The following is a 17,704-nucleotide window of genomic DNA, read 5'->3' on the forward strand; positions in this document are numbered from 1 at the left end:
TACGGAAATGTACGGAAATTGAAACACTATAAGGCAAACAAGACGATTTCCATATGCACAAAAAAATTAAAGAGGTACAGAGCACCAGAAAACAACGCAATACAGGCATAGTTGTAGACATTAAATGCCAGATTTTGGCTACCATTGTAGATAAATTACGAAGATGGAAAGAATATGCAAGACTTATTCGAAGATGCAGCACGAAGTCCGACTGAAATAAACAATCCCTGCGACTCAGAAATAACCAACGAAGAAGCAACTGGCCATTAAGCGGATTAAAGATGATAAATCACCAGGACCTGATGAGGTGTATGGTGAAATTTTAAAGCTATTAGATGCACACCAAATCACAGCTCTTACGAAGCTATTCAACAACATCTACGATACTGGTTACTTACCAAAAGACTAGCTACTATCAGTATTCATTCCACTTCCTAAAAAAGCCAACGCTATGAAATGTGGAGAACATAGATTAATTAGTTTGATGAGCCATGTACTTAAAGTACTTCTTACTATCATTCACTCGCGCATATACACCAAATTAGAAGAACACCTGATAACATATACTCTGAAAACATCTTTAGAGATGCCTTGGACGAATCAGAAGATGTGATTGCTTTAAATGGCCAACTTATAAACAATATTAGATATGCAGCCGATACAGTATTGCTGACAGATATTGCACAGGGGCTTCAAAGGATAATGGATAACGTTGTAGAAACATGTAACAAATACGGCCTAAAACTAAATTGCAAGACGACAAAAATAATGATCATTAGTAAGAACACCAACATAAACGCCCAATTTACAATAGGCGATACACCGTTAGAAAGAGTGGAAAAATATGCTATTTGGGCTGCAATATTAAGGATACTTGGGATCACAGCTACGAAATAAAAACTCGTATTAAAAAAGCGAAAAAGCCAGAAGCTCTTTTAACAGCCTTAAGAAGATTCTCTGCAACCTATCTTTAAGTATCAACATACGCATAAGAATTCTTAGATGTTACGTCTTTAGTGCCCTTCTCTATGGAGTAGAAAGCTGGAGTCTTACAGAAGATGCCATAAAACGATTAGAGGCATTTGAAATGTGGTGCTACCACATCATGCGTAATAATAAATACCGACTTCTACAGTTGATTCTGCAAGGCAAGATTGAGGGTAAGAGAGGCCCTTAGAAGATTACCTCCTCCAACAAATAATTTCTTCTTTCTCTATGAGCGCTGATTTTCTATTGTTATTTTCATTAGCGAATCTTAATTCACAATTTATCTCTTTTAATGTTTGGTAAAGATTCGTCTTCATTAATGTATACTAAAATTTTATTCTAAGTAAGAATCTTTTTTGTAAATAAAATGAATTAACTTTTCTTCGAATCGATTGTTTCACAGTATCATCTATATGAATGGGTTTTCTCCTAGTTGACGTTTTAGGTGCTTCTGTAATACTTTCACTCTTTCGTTGCTTCTCCAACTCCGATCATATGAACACTTAGAAACTATACTCCGAACAGTGCTTGTAAAATGTTCATGTACAAGAACATTATGTACATTTAACACTAGAGTTTTCATTGGCACGGTTAAATGACACTTTAATTTCACAGGAGTAAAATTAGACGTTTGTGACATTTTTACTACTTCGGGTTCGCTTTTTATTATAAAACTAACAATTCTGCCTATTATAATACAGGACTTCACAAACACAACCTGCTAATCTTGTGCTAAACTAAAATGATTCACAATCTGGAAAATACTTTCTCCGACTGGAAAGTTTTAATCCTTTCTAAGAAAGTTAAGGACTTATAAGTAAATAGACTCTCTCCTTTTTGGAAATTGTAAATATTTTGTACCTGCAGAGATTACGTACTTATATCATTTGTTGATTAAAATGAATACAAAATTTAAAACAAGAATTGAACTAAATTGGTATGTTTAAAAATGTTAGGTAAAACTCAAACATTTTCAGAAAAATGCTGAATATTTTATTTTAGAAAATCTCCGACACTTTTTTATGATGTTATATTGAGTTTTATCTCACGTGTAATTAAATTTGTGCTATCAATCATTTTCAAATGTACTATAGGCGATGTGGAAATTTAACGTGCTTTTGGTATGTAGTAATAGAGTTATGAAAATAAAAATTTTGGAAGGAAATTCCAATGAAGTACAACAGTTTTATAGTTTTGTACTTCAGATGATTCAAAAGGCTTAATAAGACAGCTTAACGTGGTTTATTAACACCTTAAGCGCCATTTGTATCCTATTAGATACAAATGACTGATTATTTTTGGCCATCTGTTTCCAGATGGATACAAAGGAATACGTTCACTTTAAGTTAGCTGAATTCAAAATAATGCAGAGTTTGTACTTAATGGAATGGGGGACTTATAAAGCATAGCCGGTTGGTTCAAAATTTGTTTTTGGTTAACGATTTTTTTTACAAGGTGATAATTAAACACATTTTGTTAAAAATAAAATATAATTAATTTAAATCAAAAATAACATGTTTATTTTTAGTAGCTATTAATAAAAACTCCTTTAATGAGTGTTATTACATTAACAGTTCGGATTTATGAGAAATAAAAAAACATTTGAGACAATAATTTTTTTTACAATCACTACATTTGTGGCGAGTTTGCGAAGATTTGGCTTGGGCATATTTCCAATCGTGGATATACAGATTGAACGAATTTAAAACGGAACATACAATTTAATATATGTCTGTTTGAACTGCATTTGAAATAGTGGACCAATATAAAACTTGGACAAAAATAAATCCATACCCGGTGATAGACATTGTATAAAATATCGTTCAACTATCTGTCTCCTTTAAAGGAAAGAGAAGCTTGCCTAATAGTCGGAGAGATAGAGCCGAAATTTTGAACTGATCAGTAATATGACATTTCTCTATTGGAATATATTCATTGTAACTGGGTTAAGACTTTGTCTTACAGGCGGACGCCCCTCGTGGTACAGGGGGTGGCTATACAGGGATGAAGTTGTAATTTTTTTCGGAAAAATTAACGATCGATAATATGGCTGAAAATTTGCCCAGAGTAAGATCTTGGTATAACTAGACGAAATCCCAAAGGGCGGACGCGAGAGTGGATACATAAGGGGTGGCGGACAGGGATGAAATTACAATTTTTTAGGGAAAAATTAACGATAAGTAATATGTCCGCCATTTTCATGGCTCATTATTTAGCCCCTAAAAACTCTAAATCCAAAAGAGCGGACAGCTGGGTTGGTACAGAGAGCCATAAAACGGGGTCAAATGTACCACTTGCCTGCGCATTTTAGGTCTCGGTAACAATTTTCAAACTGATTTTATTATGATATTTTTATACCGATTGATTTGAAAATTTGTATGCTCACTTCTGTTACTATTCTGAAAAGCGTCAAGTAGAGTTTTCCTCAAAATTTTCCAAAAAAATTTCCGTAAATGAAAATTTTCGTAATTTTTTGAGGTAAAATCTAATTTGTAGAATCCTTTCGATTTTCTGTCAGTTATACCATGAATTTTTCCAAAAATTTTCAAACGATTTTTCCGATAAGAAAAAAAAATTTAGAAAAACTTTAAAAATTTCGTCATTTTTCTCACTCTCACTGATGTCATCACATTCATCATCTTCGTCACTTTCACTTTCAATAATATCACATTCATTATCTGCTTCATTTTCAATCACTACTTCTCGAATTGATTCTGGCATCTAAGGTCCACTAAACCATTTGAATTTATATGTTTCATCTTCAAACTCTCAACCATGTTCTTCAACAATCAATTCTGTTGGTACTTTTTTATGAGCATTTGTCCAAATATTTGAAATATAATGGGCTCGCAGTAGATGTTGGTGTAATTCATCTTGACATGGTGGTAAGCTTGAAGCATCGAAATTTTTTAGTTTTTTTTTAAAAAGGCTCGTTCATATCATTCAACTTATACTGCCGGTTAAATAGTGAAAATCTGACATCGTTTACTTTTCTTTTTGGAATTGTTCTCGTTAGTCCTGTTCCATATAAGTGACATATGAAAGTTTCTAAGGTTTCAAAAACTTCATTACAATCGAAGTCAGTTTCACCAAGTTGGATAAAAGCATCTTGATACTTATTACATTTAGCGCATGCGTCTAGAATTACTGATCTAAATGGAACGCTCATTATTATTATTTTAATATTTTAAAATAATAATGATGCAAAATTATTGTCCAAACAGAATTTGTAAAATTATAATTAACTAATGAAAAAAAATTCAATCAATTTGAAAGTTAAAAAAAATATTGAAAATATCTAAGTACAAAGTAAATTTCAAAGCTTAAAAAATTGATAATTCCACTATTAAATTGATTTTTATTAATAATTATTTGTAAAATGTTAAAGGAATTCTACAAATTGAATTTTACCTATTGATAAATAGAAATAATATATTTTGTATTTGATTATTAATGTAATAATAAATCAAATTTTTCTTATATCTGAACAACCATTATTTATGCAATATAAATTTAAAAACCTTTTTATTGTAATAAAAAATAAGTAAAATTACTATTTGTTATACCAAAAATATTTAATAGTTAACATTATAAAATTACTTTAATTTAATAAAATATCAAATATCAAACATTTATTCAATTAAAAATTTGTAAAAATTTGTAAAGTAAATATGATTTTAGTTTGAAAAAAAAAACATTATCATAATATCATTTTAAAACTACAAAATATTCTATAAAAGATTCAGACGATGACGTAGAGTTTTATCAAATGTTTTAGAAAAGTTTTTCTAATTTTTTTTTCTTATCGTAAAAATCGTTTGAAAATTTTTGGAAAAAATCATGGTATAACTTACAGAAAATCGAAAGGATTCTATAAATTAGATTTTACCTAAAAAAATTACGAAAATTTTCATTTACGGAAATTTTTTTGGAAAATTTTGAGGAAAACTCTACTTGACGCTTCTCAGAATAGTAACAGAACTGAGCATACAAATTTTCAAATCAATCGCTATAAAAATATCATAATAAAATCAGTTTGAAAATTGTTACCGAGACCTAAAATGCGCAGGCAAGTGGTACATTTGACCCCGTTTTATGGCTCTCTGTACCAACCCAGCTGTCCGCCCTTTTGGATTTAGAGTTTTTAGGGGCTAAATAATGAGCCATGAAAATGGCGGGCATATTACTTATCGTTAATTTTTCCCCAAAAAATTGCAATTTCACCCCTGTCCGCCACCCCTTATGTATCCACTCTCGCGTCCGCCCTTTGGGATTTCGTCTGGTTATACCAAGATCTTACTCTGGGCAAATTTTCAGCCATATTATCGATCGTTAATTTTTCTGAAAAAAATTACAACTTCATCCCTCTATAGCCACCCCCTGTACCACGAGGGGCGTCCGCCTGTAAGGCAAAGTCTTAACCCATTTACAATAAATATATTCCAATAGAGAAATGTCATATTACTGATCAGTTCAAAATTTCGGCTCTATCTCTTGGACTATAAGGAAGCGATAAGTGGTTTGACAGCATAATAACTGCTTGTGTAGTCTAGTTTTCACAGTGATTCTACGCAAAATATTTGGGTGGAGTTTTGACCTGTTCTTGAATGAATTCAGAATCCAGCAGCCCGCTGAAGTATTGGATTTTTATAATATAATTATTTGACAACCTTTTGTTGGCCAATCACCTAGAGCGGAGTTGAGCCGAAATACATTGATTTCGTATGTTCCGTTTTAAATTCGTTCAATCTGTATGTTAGCCTTTCGTAGCAAGCCATACATCTTTTTTTATTATCATCCACTAAAATATGATTTCCGTTGATGTTATTAGGCTGAGAAGGTCTTGTAAAATTTTCGTTCAAAAGTTGAGTGACAAATTGTTCTTTGAATTTGGTAATGGACATTTTGTTCTTCGTTGCCATCTGATGTACACAATACGCATTTATTAACGTAGTTCCTGTTCCTTTTCGTGAACTAGTAAAATATGCCTTCAGAAAGATCGATAAAGGCTTTACATTTATTGTACTCTAAAATTATTATCGGTTTTTCTATTTCCTCGCCAGGGCCCTGATTCTATTTCATTTCGATGTCGAAATTTAAAAGCGACTACGCCATGACAGTCGCAATCGCTAGCGATTCTGATTCATTTCGATTGTAGTTAAAACTGGGGATATTTACTTTATCATTTTGACACTGCTGAAAATTTGGGTTGGCCCTGTTGTTTATTGGCTGCACTACGCTTGTTGAATGTTTGTTTTGTTTACGTTACGTGAACGTCTTTTTTTTCTTGTTTGAGTTGTTAAATCATAAATAGTGGCCATTCTCAATTATATTTTGAATTGAAAGAAAAGATGGCAAGAAAAAAAAAAGGCGATGTGGGAGATCCTTAAGTTATAACCACTAAGATTTGACTTAGTGGTTATATTCTAATATATTTTTAAATTTACTGCAGCTTAGTAATACTAACCCTTAACATTTTAGGTATCCTAGAGGCATAAACATCTTCTTCCAAATATGGTTCTAATACCCTTATTAAATAATTTGCAGCTTGTTTATTAAGCCGGAATTGCTGCCTAAATTGAGCATCACTTAGTGAAAAAGAATTTTGAGTATCCCGTAACATTCTTCTTATCCTCCGTTATGAGCGTCGGATATCTATCCTCTCTAATTCCTCCAAAACTAGCAAATGTCCGTAAAACACAGCCATATTAATACTTTTTGCCTCAGTTTTCCTTGCAAGGATCAAAACACCGCCTACCTAAACTGAACCTAAGTTCACTTCTCCCAGTCCAGTCAGTCATGTCAGATTAATTTCGACTCGAAATTAAATTTCAACCACTTTCTTGAAGTTGAAATTAATTTCGATAAATCGAAATTTAGTGACGTCGTTTGGTTAGTTCAGCTGAAATCCACAAGGTTCGCAAAGTCGCATTTCGACGTCGCCATATTAATTTCGACATGTTTTGAGTCGAAATCTCAATTAGAATCAGGGCCCAGGTCTTCTTACAGGAGCCATTGCATTGCTGTGTTTTCTTGAAATCACCAAGACTCTTTTTTGTCCTTCCATTTTAAAACAGTACAACCTGTGTTGCTTTGTAAACTTGTAGACTGATACTCCTCTAACTTTGCTTTCACAACTTCAGGATTATTTTTTCTGTTTTGAACGTAAGGTCTCCTTTTTATAGTTTATAATGCTGAATCCAAATCGATACAAGTGGCAAACAGCGTTAATTTATGAAAATGGGCCACTTGTATCCATTTCGATACAACAATGTTTTTATGAGAAAATAACATTATAACATATAAATTATAAAAGACACAGTTAAGTAGGGCATTTTTAATACATATTTATAAATTTTACATAGTGGCCTCCAGAACTGCGTTTATTTTTAACATGGTGGCCCTTAACGTGTTAAAACGCTATCCATTCAATAAACCAAGGGTTAAAACCGCTGTGTCTGTCTGTAACCTATAGTAGGGCTTTTATTATTTTACGGTTCATACAATGTCGTCTAGTTTCATTATGTCACTAGCGAATTTCCATTATTTGTCCTTCCATTTGAGTTAAACATTTCTTTCTTTGGTAAATCGTCCTATTGCTTTCATTTATTGGTGGCATTTTGGTAATCCGTCTAAAACAAGATATCATTCTATACAGTGATGAGTGCCTTAAGAACCGGCAAAATAACGCAAAAGATCATAATACGTTGTGAAATAAAAAGAGATGAACGTAGTAGAGGTGGGAAATTATCGATAGAAACCTCTAATTTACATTACATTACATTAGGACTATCGATAGTTTCCCACCTTTAGACTTTAGCTTATGAGCTAGTTGACTTCAGTCATAATATTACTAGTATGACGTCGAACATTAACATTTTTTTAATTTCGCATAAAGTAAAAACTGATTGAAGGCAATAAAGCAAATGTAAGTAAACAGTTTAATTAGTAGTAATTTGATAAATACAGAATAACAAGCTATGATAATTCTGTATTGAGAAGAGTGTATGCGACGTCTCAAATCACAGTTTATTATTGATCAATACTTTAATTTTGGATAAAAACATACTCGTAATTGAACTGTTTTTACTTGCATTACGTGATACGTATTACTATGACTAAAGTCGACCAGCTCATAAGCTAACGTCTAAAGGTAGGAAACTTTCGATAGATCTAATGTAATGTAAAGTAAATTATAGGTTTATATCGATAATTTCTCACCTCTACTACTTGCATCTCTTTTTATTTCACAACGTATTATGTTTTCTATCTTTTGCGTTATTTTGCCGGTTCTTAAGGCACTCATCCCTGTATACTTTCCGTACATAATGTCTTTAAAAGTGTAAAGACAGTCTGGACTCTTGGTTACGGTAATTTACATAGAAACAAAGACTAAAGTATATGTTCCAAAACAAAGATGTCGAGGTAAATTTTTCGAATCGACTGGCAGCGCTATTTGAGCGACATTTAGTTGGAGTAAAATTTAGGTGTAGGTGGGAATACTGTTTTGACTTGGAATCACTCTCTTACATAAGACAATTTGTATAATGTCTAAACCCCTTCGTGGCATTGGTAATAATTGTTTATTGTTATTTTTTTTTCAGAGCCATTATGGCGCCTTTTTCTTTTATTGCCGTTCCGGCACCATCGCTATCTTTACACTTATTGGAAAGTCTTTCCGAATCAAGTACCGTAAGCAGCACCGTCCTCTTCCACAATGAGTTCTGTGCTGGTATGGAAACAGGAGCCGGCCTCGCCGTCGTCAGACTATGACGAGGCCGCTCTTCTCGACGCCACTATCTACAATGCGACCCCATTCGAATTAGACATCAAACTCAACGATGAACTCGACAATCTGGCAGAATTCGAGTCGAAGGCAGAAGTCGCTTCCCATATACTCGAGAATCTGGAGAATCTTATGGATCTAGATGAACTGATCAAAGATGGTGAGTATTTACTCTTTTGTTTTAATATACTATTAGTAACTACAATAGTAATGCCATTGTTGTTTTTGTATTTGTTAAATATTGACTTTATACTCTATGTGTACCAGCGGATATTTGAAACTAAAATCGTTGTACAATTACAACGACATTAAAAACATAAAAACTATTAAATGTAGGAATCCATTAGTTTATTTTGGTTATACCTATATGGAGAGGACATCGATATATTAGAGGGATCGATGTCAGAAGAGGGATGTACGCAGAAAATCAATTTTATGGTAAACGTAAGAAATTTTTCCATATGGCAAAATTATGATGGTTTCGCTATGACGATCGCCAAGGTTGGATAATTTGATACGGCACATAGAGAAGACGAAGGAACATTTGAAACGATTTGCTATTTCTAGCATCTTAAACGCTCCGGTAGGGATCGATGAATGATATATTATCTCTCATTATACCACTCATCCATCGGTTGACTCGATTCACGTGCGAATTCCAATTCAAAATTGTAGATTCGCTTTGAATGTTAAATGTATATAAATATACTATTATATTTTACACTACTTTCGAAAAACATCTGAGTGGCGTGTTGCTCTAATAAGTATCCACTAAACAATTTAAAACGAAATGAATTCGGCAGCACTTTGAACAATTGAGTTTCATCTAGTGCCTACTTGATTCAATGTCTAGACATAAATTTACTTTTTTCAAACTTACTTTCAAACGTTTCATTGCTTTTTAATGCAAGATTTTATTGTCAGTTTATCTTCTATCTCAAATATCCCCAGAGATTTTTTATCCTTCTTTTTCAGTTCCTCCGGTTTTCTCATTTTTTCTCGGTTTTCCTTTTATTTTTATTTTTCCATACTTTTCGTCACTTGCTTTCCGACAACTTTAGTTTCATAGTATCAATTTTCTATAGTATAAATTTCTGCCGTTTACTATTTTTGTTGGGAATAAGCTACAATTTTACTTTCAAATTAAGTTTATTTGACGTTTCTTTTTCCACTTCGGATATCGTTCTCAAAATGCAAAAGATTAATGTCTTTTGCCGCTGCCATTATGGTCGAAAGAGTTTGGGTTGATTGATGACAGAGATGATGCTTCAGTATAATTATTCATCACACCTGATTGCCATTGATCCTAAAATGGAATGAAGTCTAAATTAATTTCGTGTAATTATCACACCCGATATCATCGTAACTAGTAGGAGAAGACGGCAAAAACGGTGTTGATTGATCGGGAAATAGTAGTATAACCATTCGCAATCTTTAGAATCAGAACTAAGACCTGTACGAAATTCAGCACCCCTCCAGTCGGACCTCTCTCCACATATCCACAATAGACATCTCTCCACTCTCCGTTTCTCCAAATGCTTTATGCCGAGCGGAATGTACACATGCAGGCTATTGATTACGTACTTAAGAAACAAACTACAACGTTACGAGGGGTTTTATTGTTTTATATAGTCAATGGACCCCCAACTATAAAAAAACCACTGAGTGCTACCATTTAAAACGGTGCGTTTTTGAGAAAGGGGTGAGTTAGTCCCTATGCACTAGGGTGCATTTGAGTGAATTCTATGCACTTTTCCTAAATATACATGTGCAGAAAAAGTGTTAAAAATTAATTTTCCTATCGAAATGTCCCCTTTTAAAGTCAAAAATAATTTTTTTTTTTTGACAAAAATATATTCAAAGAACTAAGAAAAAAAACGATCCTTCTTATCTAAACGTCAAAATTACGTTACATATACCTAAAGCTGCGTAGAAAAAAGTTATAGAACAATTTAGCGAAAAAATAGGCGAAATGGCCCAAAAATAGTGTGAGTGAAGAACTTTGAACAATTATATCTCGGATACTGTGAATCCTAAAGACTTCTACCAAACGTCATTTTGTCGTTTAGATAGGAAGCATAGAAGTTTTTTTGTGTAAAGCAATACCTATACCTCCTTGGAATAACTTTATGAGAGAAAAAAGAAAACTCACGTGTTTTCGTGTATATTTTTGTCAAAAAAAATATTTTTGGCTTTAAGAGGTGACATTTCAATAGGAAATTTAATTTTGAACAACTTTTCTGTAGATGTATATGTACGAAAACTGTATAGAATTCACTTAAAATGCACCCTAGTGCTTAGAGGTTAATTCACACCTTACTCAAAAACACACTTACCTTTAAATGGTATCACTCCGCGGTTTTTTCATATTTGGGCGTCCATTGACCATATGAAACAGTAAAACCACTTTAACGTTATCAGTTCCTTTTAGCCTTATTTTTTTTGGACATAATCAAGAGCCTAATGAGTCCTGTATATTTTATCAGAAAGTTAACAAAATGGTAATAGAAAGAAGTTACTCTTAATTCGAATAAATACCCACAACTTATGCAACCAAGATGATTGTACAAATTGACATTATTCTTCTTATATTAGGTCTTAGGCCTCTTCATCTGCGATCTTAAGACTGTAATAGTATTTGTGACGTCGTCGCTTGCCAGCTGTGACGTCGGCGCTTGCCAGCTGTGACGTCGTCGCTTGCCAGCTGTGACGTCGTCGCTTGCCAGCTATGACGTCGTCGCTTGCCAGCTATACTGTCATCTTTTAAAGGTATTTCCTGGTGGACTGGTACCTATAGCCTGTTGGTCTTAAATCTCTTGTTCAGGATACTGCCTCAATATTACTCGCGTAACCATCGCGCTGGTCCCATTCCCGTTTTCCCCATCATATAAAAATGAAATTATGAACTCATTTCGTGAATTTCTTACTTCCTCAGGTTTAAAAAATATTGTATTTATATGAGATTAAACCACAATTGATTGTAATAAAAATTACATTTTACATTTGTTTTGACATTTCGATTTCCAATAACAAAAAAACATAAATTAAAAAATTATTTTAAAATGTTATATTTTATCAATTGGCGCTTTGTGGTAACAGAAGGCAATTATTGATAAACACTTAAAGGATAAACATAATTTCTTAATTTATGTTTTTTGAAAACGATTTTCAGTCTGAAAATCGAAACGTCAAAGTACAATCCATTGTTTCCCAATCTATTGGTTTAATTCCATAGAAATACAATATTTAACTTAAACATGCCATAAGAAAACAATAATTTCAGAACCTCTTTGCTCATGTTTGGCTTACTATTATAGGAATATAGGTACGTGACTTGTTACGATTAATGCTTTTCGCTGAATTCTTAAATCCACACATGTTATTGGAAAAAAATTATGTTACCTAAAATTGTTGTTATTTTATATCTTTACCATCTCATAGAAACAATAATTATATTCATTCTGCCAAGTACACGGCATCTACGTCATAAACTCTTCTCACAACAGAAAAAAAAATATCTAGAAGGTATATGATTAAAGACTAAAATAACAATACCTTCAACAGAAGCTGTTAGTTGTTGTTCTTTTTTAACGGGATTATCAGTGGCGAATACAGTGGTACGAATTGTGTGCGAAAGAAAATCGACCTGATGTTTTAAAATCCTAAACACAAATCTCTGGGGACGAAAACGTATTAAGTTGAATGAAACTCAAAAAAATATCCTCCGTAGAACTGTACATTCTTCTATCTTTAAAAATGGGACTCCAAAAACACTGAAATCTGTATTATATGAAATAGGCGAAATCAATCATTCTCCTAAAATGAGCCGTGAATCATTACATGAATATGTATATAAAACGCTGCCGGATTTCCATTTTTACAGATAAGGAGGAAATAAATTCTATGTTGTTTATATTTGGCTCTTTTGGATGACGAGTTTGCTGACCATCGGAATATCCTAACTTAACCGGGGTCAATATACGGGGATAGATTGATATTAAAGTAGCCTTTGATAGATGGCGCTACTTGATACCGAATTGGTTTCGGTGTTGACATTTGCCATTCATGACATGACGTCTATCAAAATTTTAAGTTTTAAAAACAATTAGTTTGGTTTTTACAGCTGTTAAAAGCAAGCAAATTTTCTTTTTTCGGAGAAGTGGAAAAAGTCGAGTATCGTTCGGTGATTAAGTTCCTCCACAAAAAGGGTAAAACGAATGTGCAAATCAAATCCGACTGGACGAAGTTTATGGTGAGGTTGCACCTTCGTTAGCAACAGTAAAATTTTGGAAAGCTGAATTTGTTCCTGGTCGTACGAGTGTTTTTGATGATGAGCGTCCTGGTAGGCCAAATGTAGTCACCACGCCGGAAATCATCAACAAAGTCCATGAACTGATTATGGCAGATCGTCGAATTAAGCTCCGCGAGTTAATAGAGGTCCTAAACATTTCCTACGAACGCGTACACAACATCATTCACCATCATTTGGACATGAAAAAGTTATCCGCGCGATGAGTGTCATTCATCCGCGTTTTCTGACAATCGATCAAATACAAAAACGTGTGAAGGAATTTTTTTCGCCGATTTATCACCGTTGATGAAACCTGGGTGCATTATTACACACCGGAAACCAAAGAACAGTCGAAACAGTGGCACAAACGCGGCGAAGGGCCGCCGAAGAAGGCAAAGAGTGCACATTCGGCCGGCAAAATGATGGCAACTGTTTTCTGGGATGCAAGGGGCATCATCCACATCGACTACTTGGAAAAAGGAAAAACAATCAATGGTGAGTACTACGCAGCATTATTGGATCGATTCGATGCCGAATTGCGTCGAAAACGCCCCGGTTTAGAACGCAAAAAAATGCTCTTCCACCAAGACAATGCACCGGCTCACTGATCGGCCATCGCCATGGCAAAATTACACGAATTGGGCTATGAATTGATCGAACACTGTACTCCCCAGATCTTACCACCAGCGATTTTTTCCTGTTTCCAAACCTGAAAAAATGGCTCGGAGGACGCCGTTTCGCAATAAATGATGAAGTCGTCGCTGAAACTTCGGCCTATTTTTGAAGAGCTCGAGCAAAAGTACTATACTCGGATGGGATAAAAAAATTAGAACATCGTCTTACTAAATGTATCGAGCTAAAAGGGGACTATGTTGAGAAATAAATCGATTTAATTCCAAAAAACTTGTTTTTTCTATCAAAGGCTAGTTTTATATCAATCCACCCCCGTATAAGACAAAATAACTAAGACTAATTGGTTAATATCCTATCAAATCCCCATTAAGATTCCTTGCTTTGTCATTCGACAACATTTTTTTTATTAATGATAATGTAAATACATTGTATAATTTTACTTTTCATAATGATAAAAGATGATGCTAACCTAAGCCTAAAACCGAAATTTTGACGGATTGAAAGATATTCCAACGGTTACTGAATTATTTAGTATACCTTGAACCGATACTAAATGTCTGCTAAAATATAGGTTGCATATTCGCTACTTTATAGTTTTCGTATATTCGCTCGTTTTAGTAATATATCAATATCTTATCATTGATACTCAAGGCGCTCGATAATAAATTCATTCTAAATCGAGATCATAAAAATTTATCATATAAAGTTCTATTATTGAGGCCTAGGAAAGCAATATCGCTTGTTAATTTTAGTTCATTGAAGCCGACAATTTATTTGTCATCGTTCTAATTGCTGGCTCATTAACCGCTTAATGTCTATAATAATGAAGCTTAGTTTAGAAATTGGCCTGGTGATAAATGAATTTGGTGAACAAGCTAGTTAGAAGGTACCCTTTCTTAGAAGGAAACTTACTATTGTTTACCCTAAATATCACATAAAAATTGTAACAAGTGGCTTAAGTTTTGGGCGTATGCTCCCGACAAAATTTTGAAAAGACTCATTATCTTAATTTTTACATACTATTATAGTTCGTTTACTGATACTCTACCTTACTGTGTAGTAACATACCGGAAGAATGAAAATAGGTATATATTACTTCATAAACAAAAATTAATTCTTCTTTGAAAATCGTTTTCATTTAACTCTTAATGCAACTAAATTTTAAATCGGCAAAATTTGTTGTTTTTATTCTTCCAGCTTTCGTTGCACTTAACTCTGTATTATTGCTCAATTGGCACGTACTTATTTGTGGATTCTCTATCACATGTACCATAACTCGAAATACATTTTCATATGCTAAAACCCTTGTTAGTATTAATGGTTTTTACTGCACATTGCCCGAAGGAACAAACCGGTTTAAAAGTTTTTCGAATCCTCTTTTTAAAGGATGTATGTTCTGTGCGGATATCTCTGATATACACTTTTGAAGCTAGTAAACATTTTTTTCTAAAGAAGGAAATACATTATTCATTTCGGTTGAACAATGTGGATGATTCAATTACGTTGTTCAATGAAATTGAAAAGCATACATATTATAGACGCTTCAATTATTACTTTGATTTCAAAATGTCGGCAAATGAAATCGTATGGATCGATGTGAGAAGACTACAAAGAAGACGTCGGCTTTGGTGGACTAGACCATGGATGATGCGGCGAAATGAAAAACGGGTATCACAAACGTTAATGCTGAAAATGGTAACTGAAGATCCAAAAGCTTATAGGAATCATCTACATAAGCCCGAAAACCAATTTGAAGAACTATATCAGAAAGTTAAATTTAAAAATCGTACGAAACTCACACAACACAAGTCAAAAGGAAATAATGGTTGAATTTAAATCGAATGCAACCGACAAGCTTGTATAGACGCATCAATGTGGCATCAACATCCAAAACAAAATTCTTCTATACAAAGCCATATTCAAACCTATCTGGTTCTACGGACTACACAGATTCCAGTCTAAAGTGCTAAGATCGATAGTGGATGCACCATGGTACATAAGTAATCAAACACTCCACTACGACTTAAAGATGCCTTTCATCAGAGAAGAAATCCATCGAGCCATGGAGTCACAAAATGAACTTACCATTCACCAAAAAAATGAGCTAGTAAGGGAACTATTCAACAATGGTCCAGCCACAAGATGACTAGATAGAACCTGGCCCCAAGACCTACTTCAAAACTAAACCAAAGTAGAATAAGGTGAGACATCATTGGAAGTCTCTCCTTCACGCGCAAAACCTGTAACACATTTACTTAATACTCTGTAATGATATAGATTGTAAATAAGCATACATATATAATAAAAAAAAGCCACATTTCTTGTTTGAAACATTTTTTTCTACGGCGTACAGATTCTTGGTAAATCAATGTTTTCCCCCTACGAGAGGAAGTTTTAGAGGAAAGCCCGAGGGTAGAAGCGGCAAACTTTTTCGCATAATTTTTGTTGTCCCAAAATTGACATTTTCAGCAAAATTCAGCTTGTTTCAATGATTTTTAGATGTTCAGTAGCATTTTCGTCCCTGACTACTGGACTATGAGGAAATATAAATGTTTTTGTTTGTTTTTTTCTGAATCATTTTTTATATTATATGTACTTTTACCTTTTGTAACAAAAATGCTCATTATATCAATTCTTTTGAACTCTTGCAACCACGATTCGGCAAAATCTTTCTGGGCTTTCCTACCATTTGACGCAAATTTATAGTTGTCTGGTGTCACTAAATTTAAGGAAATTCCTTTTCCGATAATTTATTATCCAAGGTTAATAGTTCAGGTATATAAGTTTACCAGTTCTTGCATATATATATATATATATATATATATATATATATATATATATATATATATATATATATAAATTGCAAAGAGTACGAACGTTAATTAAATTTAAAATATACTCAACAGGTTCAAATGAAGAAGTTAATCGGTCAATTATTGGCAAATGAAGGACGTCAACTGTTTCGTTAGTTTAGTAGAATACGTTTCTCTTTTTTTATTCTTTAAAAGCATCCTCAGTTCTCTACAAAAAGTATTGATGTAAGAATATAAATAAAAAACGAACCAAAACAATATGTAGGTTTTTTGTGATGTTATGAAAACTATACGATAACCTAAGATAACAAATACAACAAAATAAACGAGAAAAAAAAAAAACAAAAATACCTGAATGAGAGCACTAAAAAAATGCACATTTTAGTGTTCCTTATTTTTAGGTAATTTTATTTTGACACATCCCAATGAAGACATCAGTCAAAATAAAATCACCTAAAAATTAAATTAACGTTAACATTAGTGCTCTTATTCAGTTTTTCTTGCGTTTTTTTTTTCGTTTTTAGTTTGTTGTATTTTTAATGTTAAGTTATCGTATAATTTTCATAACATCACAAAAGACCTACAAATTGTTTTGTAAGTATGAAATCTGTTCCTTTTTTACTTATATTCTTACATCATTACTTTTTGTAGACAACTGAGGATGCTTTTAAAAAATAAAAAAGCGAAACATATTCTAATAAACTAATGAAGTAGTTGACGTCTTACATTTACCAATAATTGGCCGATCAAACCTCTGCATTTCACCCATTGAATATTTTAAATCAGGCGTCCCAAACTTTTTTGTACTACGCCACCTTTTGTTGAAATGAAAGCTTCCCCACCTTAACAATAAATTGTATGGGCTAAGGAACAAAACAAAAAAAACAAATAAATATTACATTCAAAACAAAACATTTATTTATACTGCCATAAGATACAACAATATCAGTTTTCATAAAATACAAAAATTATTAATAAAAGAAAAATAGATTAGGTTGGTTAGTGAGATGGATGGGCTTGCATTTTCTTTACTAGTAGGTATGCCTATCAAGTTTATTCCGATACTTTGTTGTAATTAAGTGTTGAAATTGCTTTTTCGCATAAATAGGCGCGTGAAATAGGCAAGTATAAACGAATAGCTTCCTGTGATGCACTAGGATATACTTTGAAATATTTGAACCAAAATGAATTTTA

The 17,704-nt window shown here is 33.1% G+C and overlaps 1 protein-coding gene across 1 annotated transcript in view; it reads left to right on the top strand.

Annotated features, from left to right (window-relative positions):
- The window catches only part of crc (bZIP transcription factor crc), a 60,221-nt gene that overhangs the window by 9,608 nt on the left and 32,909 nt on the right, over positions 1 to 17,704 (top strand). Inside the window, exon 2 of the mRNA XM_072541478.1 lies at positions 8,592 to 8,933. Within this exon, the coding sequence (XP_072397579.1) occupies positions 8,705 to 8,933 (229 nt within the window). The 5' untranslated portion in view covers positions 8,592 to 8,704. The remainder of the gene's footprint in view (positions 1 to 8,591; positions 8,934 to 17,704) is intronic.

The sequence above is a fragment of the Diabrotica undecimpunctata genome, chromosome 1, assembly GCF_040954645.1.
Source record: "Diabrotica undecimpunctata isolate CICGRU chromosome 1, icDiaUnde3, whole genome shotgun sequence".
In the NCBI taxonomy this organism is placed as follows: Eukaryota; Metazoa; Arthropoda; class Insecta; order Coleoptera; family Chrysomelidae; genus Diabrotica; species Diabrotica undecimpunctata.